General features: G+C 50.3%; 1 protein-coding gene across 1 annotated transcript in view; it reads left to right on the top strand.

The window, feature by feature from the left end:
• The first annotated feature begins 2626 nt into the window (after positions 1–2626).
• The window catches only part of LOC127303280 (uncharacterized), a 40593-nt gene continuing 26026 nt past the window's right edge, over positions 2627–17193 (top strand). The window contains exon 1 of the mRNA XM_051334029.2: positions 2627–2875. Within this exon, the coding sequence (XP_051189989.2) occupies positions 2627–2875 (249 nt within the window). The remainder of the gene's footprint in view (positions 2876–17193) is intronic.

Raw genomic sequence — 17193 nt, 5'->3', positions numbered from 1 at the left:
GCTTCCAAAAGAAAATGCTTATTTATCATCAAGACAAATTGCTTCCACTAACATAAATAACTAGATGACTTCCCGAGCGTTGCAGCGGACACGTGTAGACAGAAAACTATATATGTGATTAATTCACACGAAGCAAACTATCATGTGACATGGACCTCAAGAGGCATTTGAACCCTTCGTTAGTCGATGTTTTGAAACGCTGATATGCAAAGTTGCATTCTCGTCAAAATATATGGCTGCAAGCACACTTGGATACAAAGTATCTAAATTATATATACAGCTTCAATCGAGAGCAGTGATATAGAAGTAGAGTAACAAAAAGCGATAAGAGAAACATTAAAACATGGATCATTCTTAAACGACACTCTCTTACATACTCCTTGTCATACGTGATTACTGAAGAGTAAATCTCGTGAAAATTTTGTAGGAATTTATTTTCTAGCACTTTCCGGCATCGTCTTCCAGAATGCACACTTTCGGCTTTCACCCATGTGAGCGTATGTATTGTCGACTTCTACTACAGCGATTAATGTTTGAGAAAACTGAGAATAAACCAAAGAGAATAAAATCTGGTGTCAGAGAAGTTGTAACAAAACAAATCAAATTTGTAAAAGACATGTCGTTCTGAGATAAAGGTATTAGACCCCAAAAAAAAAAATGTGAGAGTACCTGATCTTGTACTCATGTACAAAGCAGGAGCATAGTTTCCAACATACGGTGTTTTGCCTCTCCCAGCTTACTCAATAGTGAATACATAGATCAATTTGGAAGAGAACCTTCCAAATCGAACCTGGAAGATCAACAAACTTCACATGAAACAATCTGTGCATGTAGAGATGTATACAAAGGATATCATTTGAAAAAAAAGATGTATATAAAGGATATCACTGCCATGCAAAGTAAGGCCAAATTATTATGTAAGCACACTATGGTGTCTTTTCTTCGAATAACATTCAGAGCTTATATGGTATCTGCGGAAAAAGAATTGAGTTTTGTCGATAGATTAGCATGCGAATCAGAAAAAAAAAAATACCGCAAGGAGCAAACCACTTTGCTCCCTCCTGACCTCTATCGTTAAAATCTGAGGCTTGTGAAGGGATGCAAAATTATCCATGTAGGACCAATCGAATGACTGCATGGCAGGATACTTGACCAGGGTGATCAATTTATTGGGTATCAGAATCAATCTCAATAGCCTTCTAATTTCTGCCTCGTAGCAAGGTGTGAAGGCAATCTGCTGAAACACAATGCAATCCTACAAAGGAAATCGTTGGTATTGAATAGTTAGGGTGCGTCCAAGCAAACTGTTGAGAGAGAAAGAGAAACCCAAACGTGTACTGCCTATGGCTATGCTTACCGCTGCCATGTCCTTGCATGTGCTCAGCGCTGCTCTTGGCGTGCAAGTGCTCTCGTCCATATGCTCCTATTTCCTGGAGCACCGCCGGGCCAAAGGAGCGGTAACGATCAAATTCGGCAAATCAATCGGTGACACCGTAGAGCGCCTTGGTGCGGTCCTCGAAGAATAGCGGATGTATCTAGCCAACCAAAGTGTAGATGTAAAGAAAGAGCTGGTATTGAAAGGCATGGAGAAAACAGAAGTACGGTGCCATTGAATCATAGATTGTTCTGGACGCCAAGCATAGGAAGTTGAGACGTCGGATCCAATTAATCGGAATGGATCTTCAATGCTGGTCGCTTGATATGGAAACACCAAAAGGCAAGACATACGAAGGACCAATAGGCTTCGTTTATATTCAGTAATATAAAAGATTAAATTAATTTATGCCATGCTGGAAGAGCATGCAGGTTTTGTTCTTTCTAAGATGGCATATTTGATGATGTGGAGGGTTGCATGTGCAGACAAATAGATAAGTGACGTGGCATAGCCGCATGTTGAGAGAATTCCTTGTAGCGGGGTGCTCCTATTTATATATAGAAGATTGCTTCCATCGAGTACAATCGTAAACATTTGTTTACAAGTAATAAGGAATTTGGCTTCCATTACAACTGAATTTTGCTTCGAACTAAAAATATTTTTTTGAAACATATCAAACAAAGTTTCTGTAGACTATTGCTTCAATGATCACTTGATATATTTCGGACAACATACACATTTGCTTCCTTCAAGTATCAAAATATGCAGCTGCTCACACTAGTAGAAAACAGGGCTTTGGTCAGGCACCTTTGGTCTCGGCCATGTCCTGGGCCGGGACCAAAGGCCTGGCCACGTCACCCCGTAAACGCTCAAGCGTACGGCACCTATAGGTCCCGGTTTGTTAGGAACCTTTAGACCCGGCTCGTATCCTAAACCGGGACTAAAGGGTTTTGCGGCACGCTGCGTCTGCGGTACCCCCTTTAGTCCCGGCTCGTATCCCAAACCAGGACTTAAAGTCAAATCCCGCGGAAGCCGATCGCGCGTCGCCATTACTGGCCGGCGACGAATCAAGCGTCGCGCGGGTTACGAGCCGCCGGCGCGGCCAGCCACAGGAATTGATCACCCGGTGGCTGGCTAGGCCTGTTCATCTTCATCTTCCACTCCTATATATGCTTAGATCTTCCCACCATTGCCACACACACAAACTCCTCTCTCCTCTCCACCATTGCAAAAGCTCTCTCCTCTTCGTCGATGGAGCACCTCGCGCGCGACCCGGCTCCTCTAACTCGGGTGTATCACCCCATGGCCGAAGGGATGTCCTTCAAGGTCACGGTCGCGCTCCGTGTAAGAAGGGTGGAGAAGTGGATCCGCGACGTGAAGAGGGACTATCTCGACAACGCATCAATCAAGTGCGTCGGCTTGGATTGCGAGTTCACCAACCCTCGCGAGGGTGATCAGCTTGCCGCCGTCCTGCAACTCTCGGTGGTATCCGAGAATCTGGTATTCCAGATTTGTCGGGCTGATCAAGTGCCAGAAGCTCTCAAGGAGTTCTTGTTGGGATTCGTAGCATAGAAAACAAAAAATTTCCTATCGCAAGAACGAACAATAAGCCAAGATCCAATCAAGAAGATGGTAGCAACGAGGTGAAGATCAACATACCCTTGAAGATCACAAAGCGTTAACGAGATCAGATCTCGTGGTGGATGTAGACGATCACTTGCCGCTTGCAAAAGCGCGTAGAAGATCTTGACGGTGCCACGAACGGGCAGCACGTCCGTACTCGGTCACACGTTCGGTGTTGATGAAGACGTCTTCCTCCCCGTTCCAGCGGGCAGCGGAAGTAGTAGATCCTCCTCGGAATCCCGGCAGCACGACGGCGTGGTGGCGGTGGTGGTGGAGATCTCCGGCAGGGCTTCGCCTAAGCGCTGTAGGAGAAGTATGAGGAGGGAGGGGCAGCTAGGGTTTGGGAGAGGGGAAGGCTGGGGCGCCGGCCTCAAGGGGGCAGGGGTGGTGCGGCCAAGGTGTGGCTGCCCCCTCCCTCTCTCCCTCATTATATAGGTAGATCCCCAAGGGTTAGGTCAAAATCTTCGAATAAGACCCCAACTCCAAAACCTTCCATATGGCCAAACCTAGGGGGAGTGGGACTCCCCCCTTTCCTTTGGTGGGGTGGCCGGCCACCATGGGGAGGAGTCCACCTGGGACTCCTCCTCCCTTAGGCTGGCCGGCCAAGGTGGGTGGAGTCCCTCTGGGACTCCACCTTCCATGGTGATTTCTTCCGGACTCTTCTAGAACCATCTAGAACCTTCCAGAAAAATACCGGATCATTTTCAAACCTAGAAAATGACTTCCTATATATGAATCTTATTCTCCGGACCATTTTGGACCTCCTCGTGATGTCCTGGATCCCATCCGAGACTCCGAACAAACATTCGAACTCCATTCCATATTCCATATCTACTTAAACGACATCAAACCTTAAGTGTGTCACCCTACGGTTCGTGAACTATGCAGACATGGTCGAGACTCTTCTCCGACCAATAACCAATAGCGGGATCTGGAGATCCATAATGGCTCCCACACATTCAACGATAACTTAGTGATCGATTGAACCATTTACATACGATACCGATTCCCTTTGTCACGCGATATTTTACTTGTCCGAGGTTTGATCATCGGTATCTCCATACCTTGTTCAACCTCGTCTCCGATAAGTACTCTTTACTCGTACCGTGGCATGTCATCTCTTGTGACCAAGTCACATGCTTGCAAGCTAATCAGACGACATTCCACCGAGAGGGCCCAGAGTATATCTATCCATCATCGGGATGGACAATATCCCACTCTTGATCCATATGCCTCAACTCATACTTTCCGAATACTTAATCCCACCTTTATAACTACCCATTTACGCAGTGGTGTTTGATGTAATCAAAGTACCCTTCCGGTATAAGTGATTGTGACGCCTCGGAACCGGTACCATGAGGATTCCAGCGATCCCTCCGAAATCCGCACGATATCGATTCTGAGACGCCCTCCGACACGACGTGCGCGACAAATCACACACGTGATGCCAGAGGAATTAACACGAGCGGTAACATTACAACAGGATTACAATAGAGCCCACAAGAAACATATATTACAACAACGACTCCACCGAGTCAAGATACAAATACAATACAAAGATCCAAAACATACAGAAGATCGAATACATCCGAGTACGGACAAGATGCAAATTGGACTAAGAGTCCTAAAGATAACCAGTGGCGTCCATAACCCTGCCCAGGTCAAGCCGGAAGGGTAACCTTGCTAACATCGTCTTCATCGAACATAACTTCATACCTGCCCGGTTATGTCCCAAAGAAGCAGCAATAAGTACGGGTTCATACTTAACAAGACTTCAAGACGTATAAGCATTCGTCAACCAGTCGTCCTTTGTACTTGAGGCACGCAGGGGACTTAGAGGACGCAAGAGGAACGTCATAGGCAATATGGTGGGGTTAAGCGGCAGCGCGCAAGCACTAAAAATCTATAGAGACACTCTACAACAGTCGTCTAATCAGAGAAGATGAGAGAGCGCATAAACTAACAGTTCTATACTCTGCAAACAGAACCCAACCGATGTGTTCCCCCCTCGCAAGGAAGTACTTACAAAGGCACTCACACGGTTGACAAGTTTTATTAGGTAGCCGTTGTAGTAATGCTATATTACTACGCAAGTTATTAGCAAATTATTAACATCAGCATAAAGGTGTAAGTTGTTCTATGATCGAGCTATACAATTCCAAGTCGTCCATAACCGCGGACACGGCTTATCGATAAGATGTACACCCTGCAGGGGTTGCCCAAATGTAACCATACGCATGCTCGACCCGCTTACGACAGGCGATGTCTCACAACAAGACCGTTCCCAGTTCAACAAGAAAGTCTAGGGGGGCCACCCGACTAAGCTACCCGTGACGAAGTCCGGCCGTACTCCGAGACGGACTCAGGGTTTGTGCCAGCGGCTAGGCGTGCAAACCACACGCTTCGCTAAACGTCCCGCAAGGTACAGTACAGAATATAAACACCCGAAGGCAATAGGAAGTAAACACCCGAAGGCAACAGTAAGTAAAGCATGGCATACATGGCATAGGCAAATAAAACCAAGGTTGTGGCCCCCTTTTCAACTGACTTGAGAAAAGGTAATGGGTGAGGGGGGTCCCAATAATCGTCCCCACGTACGGGTAGAGCGCTCAATCTCGGAACAGATAAGAAGAACTCGGGTCCTAGGGGCCATTAGCGAGTCAAAGTTCCGATGCTTTCGCAAAGGGGCTCACAGATGCCTCTGCTTACAATTTTAGTTGTTAACAATAAAGTAAGTGTGATTATCTCCAACAACATATCCATAAACCATGTGTCATGATGCCCCAACAGATAACCCGATAAGATAGCAACGACGAAACGAGATATAACAGCACTAGCATGCACTACGACTCGCAAGGCAGACCCGATAACCAAACAACAGCTGTAGGAGGGTGGTGGAGGCAATATGGGCTGCTTGAGGTAACAAGTGGATAGGACACGTGACAAGAACGCAACTCAAGGATAGCATAAGGGAGAAGGCAAAATAAAATAGGTGAGCGACTCCTGCAGGGACAGGAGTTTAGGAAATGCTTGCCTGTTAAAGCCTGCCGAGGAACATCCAGAGAACTTGTCGTATCTCACCACACCACTTCGCGATCCTATCCGGGAAGAAGCAAATGCTGGAACACACAACGCATGCAAGTCTTACTACTACGAAGGAAGAATCAGCATGAGCAATGCATCTTATCCACATTAAGCGGGATCGGGACCCGGACAAACAAATTAGGTTGGAGTTGCATTTCTACCGATAAATTAATGGTTGATTAGCATGGCAGTAGCATGGCAAGGGTGAGCTACTTCAAGTTTAAATGGAACCGGGACAACACATATATATAATATCCCACATATTCCATATGTTCATATTAGGTGATAATGCAAACTATCACGAGATGGTATGAAGCATGATGCAACAGCAGACATGGATGGCATATTAATGTTCAGCACATTTTTCTAATCAAAATTGATATATAACACATTTTAATTGGAGTTACAGATTAAAAGTTATTAAATAAACAGTTTTTAGTATTTAAAATATAGAAAACAGATTTATTTAAATAGAAAAGGGCCTGGAAATGATTTTCAGAAAAGGGGGAGGACCCCAGGTTCATTTGGAAGAGGTGCAGGGGGTTTTCTTAAAAGGTGCAGGCGCCAGGGACGCCGGGTTCAGAACCAGAACTGGCAGGGGCCTAGAAGCAAAAACTACGGATCTGGATCTGAGATCAGTTTCTCACCGAGCGGGTGGTTAGCCTGGGGCGCTGACGGCTAGGCCCCGCGGGTTGACGTGGACGCCGCGTGGCGGACGACGTGGATGAAGACGTGGCATCCATGGCGCGCGATGGCGGTGATCACTTGCGACTCAGGTTCGTTGCGCGCGGGCACCTCGGTGGTTCTAGGAAGCGAGGGTGGGCGTCGGGGATGCGCCTCGTCGTGGCGAACCAGGAAGTGGCGGCGCGGGCACCTGGGAGCCACCGGAGCTTCGCCGGCAGCGACGATTGCGGAGGAAGGCGGCGGCATCAAGGTGAGAGGGGAAACCGGAAGCAATTAGAAGGTAGAGGAGGTCGAGGAGATGCGGAAGTTTACCGAGAAGGCATTGGCGAGGTCGAGGAAGGCGGAGGAGGACGGTGGTCGCCGTATTTGGCGAGAAACGCCAGCGGCCGAAGGAAGGGGAACGGCGAAAATTGGGGCAACAACGGGTTCCCCGAGTCGATTGCTTGCACGAAGGTGAACGAGGAGAGGGAGGCGCATCTGCTGGGGTTCTTGGCGCGGCGCAGGGTGGTCGGAGTCGAGCGGCGCCATGGCGGAGGAGCGGCGGTGGTTCACGGTTGCTCTCAGAGAAAAAGGAAAAACGAGGGGGAAAAGAAGGGGGTGGCGGCAGGAGGGGAGGAGATGCGTCTAGGGTTTCTGAGGAGAGATAAAGAGGAGGGCGAGTGGTTGAGGTGTGGTGGTGGGCGAGAAGGACCACTGCCTCCTCAGGCACATGGCGTGACCGCGCCAGGGGAAGACGACAACACGAGGCTGCCTCTCCTCAAAGCGGTACGGCGTGGTGTAGCTGGGCTGGGCCGAAAGGAGTGGCCGTCTCGGGCCAGAGGAGGAAGGAAAAGGGAAGAGGGGAAGAGAGGCCCAAGGCTGCGGCCTGGTTAGTTAGGTTAGGATAGATTTTTCTTTTTCTTTCTTTTTCTGTTTTATTTTCTATTTTTATTTAAAACATTTTGAAATCAAATCGAGAGAACAGAGAGAAGGAAACAAAATAGTTTCAAATATTACTTTTATTTGTTTGTAGGTTTGGTTTTAGGGTTTGTTTAAAAGAAAAAGAAGGGGAGGTCTCATTAAACCATACGAGAGGGAAAAGAAATTAACTAGGGTTTATAAAATTACATTTTATTTTGTAAAACATGGATGATATGATGCATGATGCATGATGATGCATAAACAAAAAGGAGCAAGCAAAAAACATCTATAGGGGTACTACCCTGGGCCGTTACAAACGACACCACTAACAAGGGATCGCGCCCCAAGATCCCACCTCAAGGTACGGGGGAGAGAGGTGAACTATCGGGTCTTCAGGCGACGTGTCGATCTCCTCGACACCACTAACAAGAAGTCTTTCTCCAGCTTGGGTGGTCGACACCACCAACAAGAAGTCGTTGTTCCGATGACGATGATGACTCCGGAGAAACAAAGGAAGGAGTAACAGTCACACGGATCCAACAATTCAGGTAACAAGGGCGAATAGTAAGAGTAGTCGGTATGGGGGCCAATCCATCCCGCACCCGAACTATTAACCCTGAACATAAATAGGAGAATCGTGTAACCAACTATCAGATCTCAGATTGACGATATCGACAAGCATTTTCAGCAAGGATTCTGTCGTCGTGGTGAACGAGCAGATGCCATAGGATGGCTTAGATTGGGGCCGAATGGACGCAAGAGGATTCGGGGGAGGGTTTGCGATTAGATGGGAAGAACTTCCGGATGCTTTCCTCAAGAACACAGCCAGAGACCGGTATACGAGAAGAGAGACAAGAGGAAGAACTCTTTACTAGATCACTAGCTTCATTGATCACAGCATGGTTACAAGTTCTGTCTACCTCTATCTCATCATATCGTGCCCGCAAGGAGGGCTGCCCCCTCTCCTTATATAGGGGAGAGGGTGGCTTACAGAGCAAGAAACCCTAATGGCATCTTTGACTGGACAAACTACTTTACAGAGTTACTGTACAAAGCTACTTTAATCATAGATGAGACCGGGGCCTTCTTTTATCATAGAAGCTGACGTCCTCCGGCTTCTTTCTCCGTCACCTCTCTCTTTGGCGCCAGGGCTCTGAATAAAGTTACTTTGCTTAGCTCATCCTTGTTTTCTTGCTCTGAAGAGAATCTTTGACCAGTCCTGCCGACAGGCTCTCCTTTCCGGTATCTTCTATACCGGGTTCCGGCATACCCCTTTGGGGATACCGGCTTAGCTTTGCCTTCCCGGATTCCTACTAGGCTTCCGGTAAGATCATTAAACCGGTATCAAGATGGCTCAAACCATCCGGTTTGGCATGCCTTTGGCATACCGGGGGTTATCCCCCCAACATTAGTCCCCGAAGCTGGTATAGCCTGGAGGATTCTATCCTACAGACCATGCCAGGTTTTCATCTTTTTAAGATACCGGTTTAATCACTCATGTCTTGAGCTTAGTTCCGGCACCTTTACCCTCGTTCCTTTTCTTCTCTTTGCAAGGCTCGTTCTGGCATCTCTTTTTTCCGGTACCACGTGTCTTTACTCCTTCCTCGGCGAAGTCGAGAATATTTCGGGCCCCGCGCCTGTCAGAGACATGCGCACTGTAACTGACGCGCCAGTGTCCGTTGTCACATCGCTTCGACTCCCGCGCGCCCATTTAATGCACCGCTGCGGATCCCACTACCTCTTCGGGATCCCGTGTGCGCCTCCGTGTGGCGTCCGTTTTCTCGCGTGTATCCCTTCGCCACGTGGCGGCCCAAGGTGCGAACCGTCGCGGGCCGCGAGGCGAACCGCCGCGGCCCAGCGGTTCCCTGCCCACTTTCTCTCTCCTTTATAAACACAACCGCCCCCTCTTCTTCATCTTCTTCGCATTCTCCTCCTTCGCGCACAGAGCTCCACGCCTTTGCGCCACCGCCGCTCTCCGTCCGCCGTCGCTCGTTCAAGCTCCGGCGCCCGGCGAACTCACGCCGTGCTTCCGCCGGACTTCGCTGTGCGGAGATCTTCGGCAGCAACTTCATCGCGCCCGCCGCATTTGCGTTTCTTCGCGAGCTTCTCCGCCTCGCCGTCGACGGTGCTTGCCGGCGACCGCAGACCCGCTTCACCGCCAGCAAACACTTCCCTCAGCGACCGCACCGCTCAAGGTTGGTACTAATTTTACTTTACTCGCCGTTCGCTTGCCTTCCAGATCTTGGGCCTTTGGTGTTCTTATTTGCTCTTTTTCTTTGGTTTTCTTCTTACTCGTAGATCTTCACGCGGGGTTCAAGTTTGGGATTTCTGTTTCTTCGCCTACCCTCGCAATGTCTGACGAGGAATCTTCCTCCGCATCTTCTTCTTCCCTTTCTCTCAAGCGCCGTAGACCCTCTCCCGGTGAATCCACGGCTTCAGATCCAATGGAGACCGATTCCGGCAATCAGCAGGAATCCGGTAGCCTCCAAGAGTCCGGCGGCCACTTAGAATCCGGAAGCTTTAGCCAAGCTTCCGGTAGCCAAGAAGCCAGTAGCTCTGGCCAAGCCTCTAGCAGCTCCAGCCAATCTTCCGGCGAGGAGCCTTCCCCAATCACCCGCGGAGCCTGGATGGGCTCCAACGTTACTGAGTTTGAGATCGATTGGTTGTACCGGTCTCGGAGGATTCCGGAAGGAGTTACCTGCCGGATTCCTGATGACGAGATCGAACCGGATCCCGAAGATGATGAGTACGTTGTTTTTCTTGCTCACTTTGAGCGTGGCTTCGGCCTTCCTGCCTCCTCTTTTTTCCGGGAGTTTCTAGATTTTTACGAACTCCAACCTCATCACCTTCCTGGCAACGCCATTTTCTATCTTTCTTGCTATGCCACCTTCATGGAGGCTTACATCGGCATTCGTCCCACTCGTGAGACGTTTGCCCGCTTCTTCAACTTGCGGATCAACTCTGTCCAGGGCAAGGAAATCCCTAAGCCCAAGCTGCCCGTGGAGTGCGGCTCTTGCATCGTCGGCTCCCGCCAAGGGAGCACTTTTCTTAAGTTTTCCGGCCTCGAGTCTTGCCGCGCCTGGCAAGGAACTTTCTTCTATGTGAAGAACAGCGGCCGCGCCGATCTTATCAATCTTCCTCCATACCAAGAGGGGCCCCCCAGGAGAACCAATTGGAGCTACAACCCGAGGACGGAACACGCCGAAACCAACCGGGTAGTGCGCTTCTTGGCCTCTTTGAAGAAGGAGACCAACATCTGTTCTGATGATATCATCCGGACTTTCATATCGCGCCGGGTGCTTCCTCTGAAGCGCCGCGCACATAGGATGAGCGAGATGTATGGCCCAGGCGATCCTACCAAGATCACAGGCCGTCCTCTCAGCAAGAAGGACGTTGTTCGCAAGGCTAAGCAGATTTGTCAAACTGCTATGCCTTTTGCGTGGGAATGGGGCCTCCTTCCCCTCAGTTCCTCTAACCGTCCGACTCAAGAAGTAAGAGATTGCGCAAATTGGGGTTGTCTTTGCCGGTAAGTTTCTGCTTTTGTTAACCTTCCTTTTTATCTTGTTTCAGGCCAGGGACCGCTTCCCTCTCATCCAGGCAGAGCGGCGAGGAACTCTCCGGAAGCGCGCCTTTGACTCCTTCGACCCGGATTCCTACATCTTTTGGAAGGATCTGAAGATGGGGAAGACTCCGGCTGCGCGCCTTGGCCGGGACCCGCCGGAGCCAACCGGAAACCCTGATGACCTGACCGTGCTCGAGGTACTTTCTTTTCCGGTTTCCTGTACCTTGCCGCTATTGCTTTCTTGCGAATTGCTTCTTAGCCATATCCAACTCACAGATCCACGAGCGCGTGCCGCCCCTGCGCGCCGAGGCCGGCTCTGAGTTTGTGGACAAACTCATGGCCCAGGGCCAAAAGAATAAGCAGCCGGCATCTACTGCCGGCTCCAGCCATGCTCCTCCCCCCAAGCGCTTCCGGACGGAGCCCGTGGGGGAGAAAGAAGTGGGCGTGCGCCGCTACGGACGCAAGGCGATGCCAACTGCTTCCGGGTAATTTTATTTTCCGGCTTGCCTCTTTTTTGCTAAGTTCTTTTTCCGGTTGCTTCTTCTCAACCATTTGTCTTTTTTCTTTTTCTCAGCCCCGCTCTCAAGCTTGGCCCAAGGCCATCGGGCTCTGAGGGATCCGCAAGGACCTCAACCCCTCCTCCTCGCTCAAGCCCGGCACCATCTGGTGCCGGCAACACCTCTGCCTCCCTTTCGGGGGGCACAACAAATTCGGGGCGTGCGGCCCCTTCATTGTCAGATCACCGCACGGAGGAGGATCTTTCCTTCCTCCCAGAACACCAGGACACCGGCGCCAGCAACATCGGCGCCGGAGAAGAAGAAGCTGCCGGGCGGGCGGAGCCTCCTGCTCCCCCCGTCCCTGAGAAAACAACTTCCGCGCCGGAATCTTCCGCGCCGGAAGGCTCCAACACGGGTGACGCTCCTAGCGCTCCCCCTTGTCCACGCACCATCCTCATGCCTCCGCCAGAGGCTCCTCGCGCCCAGCCCTCCAGGGCCGCTCCTAACGCGCCGCCGGCCAAGACCTCCGGGGCCGCCTCTACTGCGCCGCCGCCAAAGCCTTCCAAGCTCATCAAGGGGAAGGCGACGGCCTCCAGCGCCCCATCGGGCGGCCAGCAGCCCTTGGTGCTGCACGTCTCCAAGGCCGCCAAAGGTGCCAGCATGAAGGCCACCGGCCTCCTTGGCCGCATCACGGAGTTCCAGCGCCAAGGCCGGGACCTGGGGCACCTTCTGCCGTATGCTCAAAAGTGGAACGCCGCGGACATCACTCCGGCGACCCGAGGAATGGGCAAGGATCGGCTGCCGGCACCTGATCCTGTCGGGGATCGGTGTTCTGAGGAGCACTTCATGCGGCTTCGCAACGCCGTAAAAGAGCTTGACAGCGCGTGGTACGATTCCACGAACAATCTGACGGTACGTTCTACTAACTTTCAATCTTTGCCGGTTTCGTCGTTTCCGGCTCTGTTTTATCTTTTCCTTAGTTTCATGCCGGTTTCTCTCTTGTCTATCTTCCCAGTCCCCGAGTTTTGTGGTGAGAGCGCAGCTCTTAGCGCAAAACTTAACTTAAGATCTTAGCGTGAAACCGGCACTGCCAGTCCCCGAGTTTCGGGTTAAACGCCTTCTTCTTAACACACAACTTACCTTAGAAATGCGCAAAACCGGCACTGCCAGTCCCCGAGTTTTGTGGTGAGAGCGCAGCTCTTAGCGCAAAACTTAACTTAAGATCTTAGCGTGAAACCGGCACTGCCAGTCCCCGAGTTTCGGGTTAAACGCCTTCTTCTTAACACACAATTTACCTTAGAAACGCGCAAAACCGGCACTGCCAGTCCCCGAGTTTCGGGTTAAGAACTTTGTTCTTAGCGCAAAACTTAACTCATTTCTTCTTTTTCCTGAACAGCTCACGGCTGACGCTCGGAAGGCCCTCTTCGAGGAGCTTTTATGGGAGCACCGGGAGCTCGCTGAGGCACATGACAAGTGCCAAGGTAAGTTTTTTGTTCCACCGGCATCTTTGCTACCGGAGACCTTTTTTCCTTGTGACATTTACAATTTCTGTTCAACAGTGATCCCGGAAGCTTCCATCGATGCTCTCAAGGAGCAGCTCGCCGCGGCCCAACGTACTATTTTTTTCCTTTCTCCTTTGAACTTGGTTTCTTTTCATTTTTACTAGTATAACCTTGTTAACACTCTTTTTTTCGGTTACAGGGGAGAAGGACCAGCTCAGCCGGCAGCACCAGGAGGAGCTGAACGCCCTCAAGACCAGCTACCAGGAGCTCAAGTCTCAGCTGATTCAGCTGGGGCTTGACCACGCCAAGGCCCTCAAAGCCGCTGAAGTGACCGCAGCGGCCAAGTTGGACGAGGCTCTGGAGGATGCCTGCAATGCCACTGTGGTATTGCGGGCAGAGCTGGAGGAGATGGCCAAGGCCCGGAAGGGTGCTGAGGAGAAGGCCGCGCGGCTGGAGGAGGAGCATAAGGAATGCGATCAGTTGATCCTGCAAACCGACACACTCGCCCACCGTAAGTTCTTTTCTTTCACACTTTGACTACTGCATATGAGCCTTTTTTCCTTCGTCCCCATTCTCTTTCCGTTATCTTTCCTTCCGGTCTCTTTTCTTCCGGATTCTTTTCTCTCCGGTCTCTTTTTCTTCCGGACTCTTTTCCTTAACCTTTTTCTTTCTTCGCACAGGCCTCTTTCCGGACTCGCAGAGGTACGCTGTCAAGAAGGTCGACGCGCGCCGCAAGGACCAAGGCCGAGCGGATCTTACCGTGCCATGGACGCCCAAGGACCATCTGGTCGCGCTTAACGCGCGGGTGTCCCATATGCGCGCCATAGACCGCAATCTGTCGGACATCCCTGATGTAGCTACCCAGCTCTACAGGACTTTATGGCCTGGCGAGGAGGTGCCGGACACCTTCTCCCTCATCAGCGATCGTCTCAAGGGCGCCGGCAGGAGGATCCGCGAGTGGCAGTGCTCTGCTGCCCGCGCTGGAGCGGACTCCGCCCTCCGCGTCGCCTGCTCCTGGTACCCGGAGCTTGATCTGGACGCCCTTACCGGCGTGCGTGAAGACGCAGAAACGGATCTGGACCCGATCCTCACCGCTAAGCGGCAGGATCGCGCGTACCGCATCGCGGAGTATGCCGACATGCGCACCTTCATCCCTCCCCCTCCTGGCGTCAAGGACTATCTCGACGAGGAGGAGGATGAAGCCGAAGAAGAGCTCCTGGACGATGCTGATGCCGGCGATGCTCCTCCGGAAGCCCCTGCTGCGTGATGATTCTCTTTGAAGTGTTTGCTTGCTATATCTGTTGGTCCTGCTTGCCTTAAGACAATATTTGTTAAATTCTGCCCCGGTATGCCGGGGTCTATGATGTAAAACTTTAAATCTGCTTTTGATTGTGGTACAACATTTCCTGCCGGTAAGTTATACCGGCAGCTAAGTATTTCTAAGTTTGCCTTAGCATATTGCTTTTTGTTCTGCTTTTATCCTGCACTGCAAAGATTTCCCAATTGTTTCCGCATCCAATTTGATGCATACTTGGTTCTTTTGCCTTGGCTCTGCCTGCCTTCTCTGGGCGTTCTTTGGCATATGAGCACAAGGTTCTTTCACCAAACAAGCATCTTCTTGAACTTAGAAATAACTTTGAAATTTTGCAAAAAACCGGTTTAACCGGGGTTAGTTAAATTTTCCGGATTGTTCTTTCCTGCTCTCCCTTTTCGCAGTTCATGTGCTTATCTCCTACCGGTTTATCTTGCTTGCCATGAAGCCGGTTTGCGGACAGCAGCAGAGTCGAAGACTCCGGTAGGATTTAGCACACTACTAAACCGGAAAGAAAAAACATTCAATAAGCAACCGGTAAACTGAAAAAATAGACAAGTTACATGCAACTTAAGTTGGGGTAGTCCCCGAGATTCATTCAAGGTTCCGGCATCTTTTATTCATAGCATATAAGGTACAAAAAGGAACTTCTTACACCACCACTTCAAGAGTAGAAAGGACGCAACAGAGCTACGTTCCATGGACGCTTGCTCTCCTCTCCGGACCTGTCCGCCTTTCCTTTTTTCCACTCCTGTGCATCGATTAAGTAGTACGCATCATTGTGAAGCACCTTGCTTACAATGAAGGGACCTTCCCATGGTGGCAAGAGCTTATGCCGGCCTTCAGTGCGCTGCACCAGGCGAAGTACAAGATCTCCTTCCCGGAAAACTCTCGGGTTAACCTTCCGGTTATGATAGCGTCTTAGGTTTTGCTGGTAAATGGCTGTTCTTGCCAAAGCCAGCTCTCTTGCTTCTTCCAGCAAGTCGACATCATTTTCTCTGGCCTCTTTGACCTCTTGCTCAGTATAGAGCTGTACCCTTGGTGAATCATGAATGATGTCGGTTGGTATGACCGCTTCTGCTCCATAAACCATGAAGAAGGGAGTGTATCCGGTAGACCGGTTTGGAGTCGTTCTTATACTCCACAGAACTGATGGTAGCTCATCGAGCCAACATCCCGGTGACTTTTCCACCGCATCAATGAGTCTAGGCTTGATACCGGAAAGCACCAAGGCATTCATTCTTTCCACCTGGCCATTGCCTTGAGGGTGTGCCACTGAGCACAAATCCAACCGGATGTTGTTGTCTTCATTAACCTTTTGAACTCACCTTGAGCAAAGTTGGTTCCATTATCAGTGATGATGCTATGCGGGTACCCATACCGCAAAATGACATCTTTTAGGAATTTCACCGCTGTATGCCCATCACACTTTGCGATAGGTTTTACTTCTAGCCACTTGGTGAACTTATCCACCATCACCAAGATGTGAGTCATGCTGCTTCTTGCAGTTTTGAATGGTCCAACCATGTCAAGGCACCAAACGGCGAATGGCCATGTTAGCGGTATTGTCTTTAAACCGGATGCTGGGGTATGGTTTTGCTTGGCGTACCTCTGGCAGCCGTTGCATTTTCTTACCAAATCCTCAGCGTTCTCCAAAGCAGTGGGCCAATAGAACCCATGCCGGAAAACTTTTGCTACTAGCGCCCTTGATGAAGCGTGATGCCCACATTCTCCTTGGTGAATTTCCTCAAGCATTTCTTTCCCTTCCTCCGGTTCCACACATCTTTGAAGGACACCGGTAACGCTTCTCTTGTACACCTCCCCATTGATGAATGTGTAAGCTTTGGACCTTCTTTGTATCCTCCTTGATTCATTTTCGTCAGCCGGCAAGGTGCCGCTGATCAGGAATTCCTTAATAGGTTTAACCCATGACGGTATCTCTCGAACCAAAAACACCGGTGCATCTATCTCCATGCTATCCACCAGCATCATTTCTTCCGGTATGGGTACAGCAGTCCCCGAGCTTACCGGAGCAGTCCCCGAGCTTGCCGGAGCAGTCCCTGGGTTCCCTTCATCGATATCCATGGGTACTACGTGTGACTCCGGTACAAAAATTGATTCTGATTCTGGGCTCGGTTTGATCGATGGCACTCTTAAGTGAGCCAAAGCTATTCCGGGAGGAATTTCTTGCCTAGATGAGCCCAGCTTGGACAAAGCATCCGCGGCTTCATTTTCTGCTCGCGGCACATGGTGAAACTCACACCCTTCGAAGAATCCGGCAATCTTTTGCACGTGAAACCGGTACAAGGCCATGTTGGCATCTTTTGCATCCCAATCGCCGGAACACTGCTGTACCACAAGGTCTGAATCTCCATAGCAAATGATCCGGTGTGCACCGATTTCTTTTGCGACCTTAAGCCCATGGATTAAAGCTTCATATTCAGCGACATTGTTCGATGCCCTGAAATGTACTTGCAAAACATACCGGAGGTGGTCTCCTTTTGGTGAAGTAAGCACCACACCGGCACCTAGACCCTCCTTGAGCTTGGATCCATCAAAGTGCATCTTCCAGTACTCTATCCTCTGATCTGGCGGTTTGTATTGCATCTCCGCCCAATCAACAAGGAAATCAGCCAAAGCCTGTGATTTTATGG

This window comes from Lolium perenne, chromosome 5 (assembly GCF_019359855.2).
Source record: "Lolium perenne isolate Kyuss_39 chromosome 5, Kyuss_2.0, whole genome shotgun sequence".
Taxonomy (NCBI): Eukaryota; Viridiplantae; Streptophyta; class Magnoliopsida; order Poales; family Poaceae; genus Lolium; species Lolium perenne.
Note: the sequence above shows the minus strand (reverse complement) of the source record. Positions and strands in the feature narration are given on the sequence as shown.